The sequence below is a fragment of the Pseudoliparis swirei genome, chromosome 5, assembly GCF_029220125.1.
Source record: "Pseudoliparis swirei isolate HS2019 ecotype Mariana Trench chromosome 5, NWPU_hadal_v1, whole genome shotgun sequence".
In the NCBI taxonomy this organism is placed as follows: domain Eukaryota; kingdom Metazoa; phylum Chordata; class Actinopteri; order Perciformes; family Liparidae; genus Pseudoliparis; species Pseudoliparis swirei.
The window spans coordinates 27,326,518-27,336,003 of NC_079392.1; the positions used below are offsets into that span (position 1 = coordinate 27,326,518).

General features: G+C 47.0%; 1 protein-coding gene across 2 annotated transcripts in view; it reads left to right on the plus strand.

Moving 5' to 3' along the window:
• The first annotated feature begins 1,900 nt into the window (after window positions 1-1,900).
• The window catches only part of wwc3 (WWC family member 3), a 24,496-nt gene continuing 16,910 nt past the window's right edge, over window positions 1,901-9,486 (plus strand). For both annotated transcript variants that reach the window (XM_056413970.1, XM_056413971.1), the window contains exons 1-5: window positions 1,901-2,100; window positions 7,113-7,222; window positions 7,473-7,658; window positions 8,791-8,867; window positions 9,461-9,486. The exon at window positions 9,461-9,486 is cut by the window's right edge and continues 54 nt beyond it. In XM_056413970.1, coding sequence (XP_056269945.1) covers window positions 1,955-2,100; window positions 7,113-7,222; window positions 7,473-7,658; window positions 8,791-8,867; window positions 9,461-9,486 — 545 coding nt within the window. In that variant the 5' untranslated portion in view covers window positions 1,901-1,954. The remainder of the gene's footprint in view (window positions 2,101-7,112; window positions 7,223-7,472; window positions 7,659-8,790; window positions 8,868-9,460) is intronic.

A 9,486-nucleotide genomic window follows, 5' to 3' on the forward strand; every position in this document is an offset into this window, starting at 1 on the left:
ATATATATATATAAGCCTGGGTTATAATATATGTAATATAATACAATATTATAAATATTATACAGTTATATATAATATATATAGATATAAATATTGGTTGTTGTACATATATAACTAGAATGGGCACTCGGTAGAGCGCATACCTTCGCATATCAAGAGATTGGGCATTGAATTATGAACATTTTGGCATTAGTTGCATGCCAATTGGACAAAAATGTATCGTGCTATGGTAAAAAAAAGATGTTGACCTTTCCATGACCTTGACCTTTGACCCGATTGATCCCAAAATCTAATCAAATGGTCCCCGGATAATAACCAATCATCCCACCAAATTTCATGCGATTCAAGAAGAGTTTGACCTGTTCATGACCTTTGACCTTGAACTTTGACCCGATCGATCCCAAAATCTAATCAACTGGTCCCCGGATAATAAACAATCATCCCACCAAATTTCATGCGATTTGGTTCAATACTTTTTGAGTTTTGCGAATAACACGCATACAAATAAATAAATAAATAAATACACGGCGATCAAAACATAACCTTCCGCATTTTCAATGCGAAGGTAATAAATATATATATTATATAATTTAGATATATGTGTGTATGTGTATGTGTGTGTCTGTGTGTGTCTGTGTGTGTTTGTCTGTGTGTCTGTGTGTTTGTCTGTGTATGTGTGTGTCTGTGTGTGTGTGTGTCTGTGTGTGTCTGTGTGTGTATATATAATATTTATAGATATAAATATTGGTTGTTGTACATATATAATAAAATATATATATTATATAATTTAAATATATGTGTGTGTGTGTGTGTGGTTGTTGTAGTTTCTGCTGGTCACAGAGACACGACAACAAATACTAGAACATATTTTTAATATTCATCCAACCTGTCACTCAAACACAGAAACATAAATATGATATTTATTAGTATTTATTACATCGTTTGATTTATTTATAAAGTGATCTTATATATTCTGCTCTTTTTACTTTTACTTTTTAAGGGAAACACAACAAGTGTTTAGTTGTGTAGTTATTTTAACATATGAGGATTTTTAAATGTCGTTTTCTTGCTTTATAATTGTCCTCTGCTTATGTTATCTATATTTCTGTTTATCTCCCATTGTCAATAAAGTTTTGACACTATGATGACAGCGGTGTTGCTGCTATCGCTACCTGGAGACACAAGATGGCGGCGTTGTACCACTTTAGGAACTTTTTATAGGGAGTTGTCCCTTTAATAGAAAGTTAAACTTTTGTTTCCAAGCAAAGATGATATTAATTTACGTTTTTAATTAAGTTATTGGACTGTCACGTCACGTGACTCCACAGGTTTGTCATCTGACAGCGAAACAATAAAGTTCTAACTTTCTTCTTCTTCTTCCAACTTTTTTCCCGCCGCTGTTGCCGATTTGCTGATTTAAATGTATGTATTTTTTTTTTTTTTAAACATTCAATCAACTTTATTAACCGTTATTTCACCAGAATAATGAGGTTTTATTTCTTCTTCGTCTCTTAAAGTGCGGCGCTGCGAGGCGCTCCTATTGGCCCTGAGCCGCTCGCGACGCGACCGTTTATGCAAATGAGCTCGACCCGAATATGGACGCGGAGGAATGAAATATGGTGGAGGAGGCGAACATGGAGGATCCGAGGACCGCGAGAGCTCCGCGGCGGTGGAGGGTTTAATTTTTTTATTATTTATTTTCTACTTTGAGGAGGAAAAGCCACGGATGTACTTTCACCCGAACTTCGGCGGGAAAGTTGTACATATTTTCGTCTCCATTATTGTTGCCGTCGAGTTCGCTGTAATGCTGTGAAGACCAAACTTATTCTTTTTTTTACCTTGGAGGGGTGGAGGGGGAGGAGGAGGAGGAGGAGGAGGAGGAGGAGGAGGAGGGGGGGTGTATATAAAGCAGGAGGGCAGAGGGCTCCAGCCCCCCGCTCGCCGTCCCGACGCCATGCCGTGGGTCAGCGGCGGGAAGCGGAGGGAGAGCTCCGAGCTGCCGCTGCCCGCGGGCTGGGAGGAAGCCCGGGACTACGACGGCCGGGTGTTCTTCATCGACCACAACACCCGGCAGACGTCGTGGATCGACCCCAGAGATAGGTATGCACGCACGCAGGCCCCGGGAGTCACGCGCACACGCACACACACTCACGTGCACGGTTACGGTGGACTGTGAAGGCACCACCGGGAATCGGATGACGTCACCCGCCGTGCAGCTGCTGATACTTTCCCCCAAATGTCCTTAAAAAAAAGTCCTGACAGGTCTTTGACGTGAGATCCAGCAGCCCTGCCTTTCCGGTGCGCGTGCGTGCGTTTGTCTATGCGCGTGCGTGTGTGTTCACACTTGCTGCTGCTCCAAAATATTTGTTTTAACTGAGAAAAAAACTTTATGTCAAACCATGAAACTCACCATCAGCTTTATGACCTGAGACATTCCTGGGACACGCGCGCGCGCACCTGAACAACAACAATGACCTATTGTTATCGGCTTTAATTTCATCTTCACATATAAAAAAAGGTCCCATAGTTTTGTAGGATGAACCCATTAACACACAAAGAGCTTTAAACTCCAACTCCCAGAAATCTTTGTGGCTTAAAAGCTGAAGGAATGTTAGGAATGCCAGTTGGGCCGCTGGGAGAGCTGCAGGATGAGCTCGGGTCTGGGCTGGGACCAGAGCTGGGACCAGAGCTCTGGTCTGGGCCGGGACCAGAACCGGGACCAGAGCTGGGACCAGAACCGGGACCAGAGCTCGGGTCTGGGTCGGGACCAGAGCTGGGACCAGAACCGGGACCAGAGCTCGGGTCTGGGCGGGGACCCGTCAGGACCCTTCTCAGGGGGACAGAGCACATCACTCTTCTTCTGTGTACATTTAATCCAGATGTGTTGAATGTAAAGTAGATAAGAACCCCCCCCCCCCCCCCTGATTAACCATTGTTATGTAGCTGATGGCAGTTTCACAAGATCTTAAGAGGGGGATCTGAGTCTTTTTTGGTGGGGTCTTCTTCTTCTTCTTCCCTTCACAGTTGCATGACTAAAGAATGTTCTCTCGGTTTGTTCTGGTGCCGCTCTGTGATTTACAGCTTTATCTCGGCCAGAGGAATGTCTCCGATAACTGGCTGTACGATAACTCACAGCAGCGCCCACGTCTAAACAACAACAACAACAACAACAACAAGGTGTTGCTGTTGTTGATGGAAGTGGTTCCCTGAGGGGGTTGACAGCCGGGTGGGTTCAGAGGACTTTGTCGTCGTGAGAGATTAAACTGAGTGACAGGAGAGAGGGAGAGAGAGGGGGGAAGAGAGAGAGAGAGCGAGGGGGCGGGGGGGAGAGAGTGTCTCGGGCGAGGCTGCAGAGGAATGGTAGTCTATTGTTCCAGGTGTGAGAGAACACATGTTATAATTGTTGTGGAGATCAATCTGTGTTTTTAATGGTTAGTTATGTTAATAATTGTTTTAATGTCAGTTAAAACAATTATCTTTTACTTTTTCTCAATTTGCTACATTTAAATATGTAACTGTGCTAATTGTCACACATTTCCAGTAAACGTGAACTAGTTATTGTTTTGTGTTGTTGCCGCGTCGGCGTTAAAGGTTGGCGTGGATATGACCTCAGCTCATGAGAGGTCACGAGGTGACGGCTGAACGCGTCGGGGATCGGACTGTAAACATTTGTTTATGCTCGACGTACCGCATCACCCTCCTCACCACCAGGGGGCGATCACACCAGATGAGAGGAACAAGAAGACACGCTTTTTTCTGCTAAATATGTGTGTGTCCTCCAGTCTTCTCTGTGGAATGAGTGTTATGTGAGGCATGCCGACACTAATGCCCGGGGGGGGGGGGGGCTCTGCTCGGCCCAGACGAAGCAGAGCCGGCCGTGGTTCCCACGTGGCTCCTCCTCTGGGAGCTCTGTTATGCAACGCGCTCAGCAGAGCGATGCCTTCAGGCTCACGCAACAAACCCTCCTGGACATAAAGACCCCGGTGCTCCGTTACGACTCTTTTCTTCTTCTGTGGTTACAAACGTCGCTCCATTCTGGGTCATTTGTGTGCGTCGTGATGTCTTTTCACGAGCTGACCCGACATGTTCAGGAGGTCAAGCCCCTCCCCCTCGCGGTCGCACGCCGCTCACGGCGTCGGGCCGCCGGTCGGAGCTCGTGATGAATGTGCAGATTGTGAAGAATGCTCCCTGAACAGGGCCACCCTCCGGGGGCCATTAGTGTGTTTGTTACACCTACACACACACACGCCTACACACACACACGCCTACACACACACACGCCTACACACACACCTACACACACACACGCACACACGCCTACACACACACACACCTACACACACGCCTACACACACTACACACACACACCTACACACACACACACACACCTACACACACACACCTACACACACACACCACACACACACACCTACACACACACACACCTACACACACACACACACGCTTACACACACACACACACACACACACACACCTACACACACACACATACATCTACACACACACGCCTATATACACACCTACACACACACCTACACACGCCTACACACATACACATACACACATACATACACACACATACACTACACACATACATTATATACACATATACATACACTATACACACACTACACATACATATACACACACTACATACATACACACCATATATACACACACCTATATACACACACGCCTACACACACACTACACACACGCTTACACACACACACCTACACACACACCTATACACATACACATACCTATATATATACACTTACACACACACACTACACACATACACACCTGCACACACACACATACACATACATACACACACCTACACACACACACTACACACATATACATATATACACACCTATACACACACACATACACATACACACACATATACACACCTACACACATACACACACACACACACACACCTACCTATACACACACACACACACACACCTACACACACACCTATACACACACACACACCTACACACACACCTATACACACACACACACCTACACACACCTACACACACACACACACACACACACACCTACACACACACACCTACACACACCTACACACACACTACACACACACCTACACACACACACACACACACCTACACACACACCTACACACACACACACACACACACACATAGACACACACACACACACACCTACCTACACACACACCTACACACACACACCTACACACACACAGACACACACACACCTACACACAAACACACACCTTACCATCGTATCTTGTTCTTTAGTTTTTTAAACTTTTCTTTCTATATTGACCTACCGCCAGTTAGCTTAGCTTAGCACAAAGACTGCAAACGGAGGGAAACTGCTAGCGCGGCTCCAAAGAGTGTTGCGTCTCTTTGATCTTACAGACACACGTTGTGGTGTTTGTGCGGGGTTGTTTACATCTGTAGGTTGTAAACAAACTAAATATTCAAGAAGCCACGTGGTCAGGACCCCCCCCAGACCAGGTCCACTTATAGGAGCCGTATTTCCATGAGATTCACCACACAGCGAGACGTCAGCTGCTCCACCAGCGACATTCCTCCCTCGTCGTTCTTCTTCTTTAACTTTAAACGACAGTCGACTCTTTAAAGTCGAGAATCGTAGCAAGAGATCTTCAACACGTCGTCGGGTTCAACGACGGTAAAGATCGTGGTAAAATAACCAGAGAAGTGATGTGGAAGCAGGGAAACAGTTGATGGTCCTGGTCCAGGTCCAGGTCCTGGTCCTGGTCCTGGACCAGGTTCACATGCCTCCCCATGCAGGGGGTCAGGTCCAGATTGCCGAGTCGTGTTCAGCAGCAGCTCGTTGCTCCAGGTCAACATGTTTATTATTAATAATCTCATTCTGCAGCTTGTGACCCACCAGGATGTTACCAAGTACTGGTTTTCACTGAGCAGAGCCTGAACGCATCATGAGAAAGTTAGTCTGAACACTGATTGGTTGTTTACGGAGTCACATGATCCGAGACAAGAGAAGCTCGGCGTCCGTCGGAGGAGGTCCCCGCCGACTCAGAGACTGAAGCGTTCTGCGGTCGCAGGACCGAACATTCAGATGTGGGAGGATGTTTTCCCCTCCGTCTGTCTCTGGAGAGGTCAGGGGTCAGAGGTCAGGGGTCGGAGCGCTGACGTCACAGGATCCACTAACGTGCATCACCGCTCCGGCGCGTGGCGTCTCCGCGAAGGCCGGCCCGATGTGTTCGAGGACGTCCTCGTGCGGTCGGCGTCTGGACGTTTGTTGACCTGACAAACAGGGAAGCGTGTGTTTGCTCTGCCCTCGCTCCCGGCTGCAGGCTCCAGACTGGAGGCGGCACCTTATGACTGCAGCACGCCCACCGCTGAGGCACGCTGCTCTCTGATGGTGTTGTTGTTGTTGTGATGCGTCGTTCCTGTTTGTTTTGATTCTTGTTCAGTTTTATAAGGATTGGGGAAGAAACCCGATGGATTATCTCCAGAGGTTCATCCCACTGGATGAATTTGACCACGACGACTACTTCATTTAAAAAACATGTGACCCTGTTCCTCGTCTAAAGGTCATGAAGGAGGTCATGACCTTGAGGTCAGGGTCTCCATGGTGATGACCTCCTCTAGTGGAGGTGGTTCATGGAGTTTAGTGGTTACACCTTCAGTCTGGCTTCATATCCCAGTTCTACTCTGGTTCATCTGTGTGAGCGCCCCCTGGTGGTGAGGAGGATAGAAACTCAGACTCTCAGATATGAGACGACTGATATAAACATGAATATTAATGAGCATGTTGAAGTCACTATGTGGCGAGTGCTGTCCCATCATGTTACAGAGAGGTCCGTGTTGTATGTAGGATGTTCCGTGTTGTATGTTCCGTGTTGTATGTAGGATGTTGCGTGTTCCGTGTTGTAAGTTCCGTGTTGTATGTTGCGTGTTGTACGTTGTGTGTTGTATGTTGCGTGTTGTATGTCCCGTGTTGTATGTTGCGTGTTGTATGTTCCGTGTTGTATGTCCCGTGTTGTATGTTGCGTGTTGTATGTTCCGTGCTCCTCTGACTCTCTTCTCCTCCAGGATCACGAAGCCTCTGACCTTCGCCGACTGCGTTGGCGATGAGCTTCCTCTGGGCTGGGAGGAGGTGTACGACCAACAAGTGGGCGTGTACTACATCGACCACATCAACAGTAGGTTCCTCCGGGCCCCAGTGCATGATGGGAAATGCCTGGCTGTCCCTGATTGGCTCCAAGTTTTGACAACAAACATGTTTAGTTGATCGTCCTCATTTAACTTTAGATTGTTGCGCAATGAAGGTTAACAAACATCTTGTGGGCTCCGTGATGATGATGATAAAGCTTATTTTAATATTGTTAAATTATTATAATGACCTTACTAAGTGCAAACAGGTCATAAAGCTCCGTGGTGGTTCCCCTCCAGAGAACACCCAGATCGAGAACCCGCGGACCCGGTGGCGCCAGGAGCAGGAGCGCATGCTGAAGGAGTACCTGGTGGTGGCCCAGGAGGCGCTGCAGGCCAAGAAGGAGGTGTACCTGGTGAAGCAGCAGCGGCTGGAGCTCCTCCAGCAGGAGATGCTGCTGTTCCACCAGCGGCACGCGGACAGCGGTGAGGACACGCCCACACTCTGTGGCTTTGTCTCTCTGTCTCTTTGCCTCTCTGTCTCTTTGTGTCTCTGTCTCTATGCCTCTCTGTCTCCTTGCCTCTCTGTCTCTTTATCTCTCTATCTCTTTGCCTCTCTGTCTCTTTGCCTCTCTGTCTCTTTGTGTCTCTGTCTCTTTGCCTCTCTGTCTCTTTGCCTCTCTGTCTCTGTCTCTTTGTCTCTCTATCTCTTTGCCTCTCTGTCTCTTTGCCTCTCTGTCGCTCTGTCTTTTTATCTCTATCTCTTTGCCTCTCTGTCTCTTTGCCTCTCTGTCTCTTTGTGTCTCTGTCTCTTTGCCTCTCTGTCTCTTTGCCTCTCTGTATCTGTCTCTTTGTCTCTATCTCTTTGTCTCTTTGCCTCTCTGTCGCTCTGTCTTTTTATCTCTATCTCTTTGCCTCTCTGTCTCTCTCTGTCTCTTTGTCTCTGTCTCTTTGTCTCTCTATCTCTTTGCCTCTCTGTCTCTTTGCCTCTCTGTCTCCTTGCCTCTCTGTATCTTTGTCTCTTTGCCTCTCTGTCTCTCTGTCTCTTTGTGTCTCTGTCTCTTTGCCTCTATCTCTTTGCCTCTCTGTGTCTCTGTCTCTTTGTCTCTCTATCTCTTTGCCTCTTTGTCTCTCTGTCTCTTTGCCTCTCTGTCTCTTTGCCTCTATCTCTTTGCCTCTCTGTGTCTCTGTCTCTTTGTCTCTCTATCTCTTTGCCTCTTTGTCTCTCTGTCTCTTTGCCTCTCTGTCTCTTTGCCTCTCTATCTCTTTGCCTCGCTGTGTCTCTGTCTCTTTGTGTCTCTGTCTCTTTGCCTCTCTATCTCCTTGTTTCTCTGTCTCTTTGCCTCTGGCTCAGTACAGCGTGAGTCTCATGATGTCAGAGGAGACAAAGACTTTTCTTTTGACAACTTCTTGTGTTGCTGCTCGAGAAATCTTATTAGTTTACTCACAATAATAATAATAATAAAAGGAGGAACCTAAGGAGAGTCAGTGTTGGTGTTTACTCCTCATGTCCTTCACTAACCCCGCCTCTTCCCTCCTCATGTCCTCCACTAACCCCGCCTCCTCCCTCCTCATGTCCTCCACTAACCCCGCCTCCTCCCTCCTCATGTGGTCCCAGGGCTCTCCGGCTCGTCCTCCAGCTCTAAATACGACCCCGACCAAATCAAAGTGGAGGTGGCCTGCAGGCGAGAGCGGGTGAGTCTTTATCGGAGGAGAACAATGGGGGGCGGGCGGGGTGGGTGGGGGGGGGGGGGGCGGGTGTGGCCCCCACAGGATACCCAGGCTCTAACCCCGGGGCCCTCGGGAGGATGACATCATCAAAGAGCCGAGGCGAGGTCACCGAGGGCGTTTCCCGGGTCGAGTTCGACGCTGACAATGAAATCAACGTTATTGATTCTGTTGAAACATTTTAAACGTCTCACCCAGAGACTGTCAACGCTGAGAGCCAATCACAAGCCACCGCTGAGAGCCAATCACAAGCCACCGCTGAGAGCCAATCACAAGCCATCGCTCATCACTTGAGTAATGAGTTGAGTTAGTAAAAGTAAACTTCATTTCCAGGTTGACCTTTCTCAGCTTGTCTAGAACACGAAGAACCTGTTTTCATTCTAAAGATAAAGAATGTAAATTAACTTTTTTTTGTATAGATAAAATGCATGTGTGTATATATATATATATATATATTTATTTAAATATATATATATATTTATTTAAATATATATATTTATTTAAATATATAAATATATAAATATATATATTTATCTAAATATATATATGTGTGTGTGCAGCTCTCCAGGCTGAAGCAGGAGCTGGC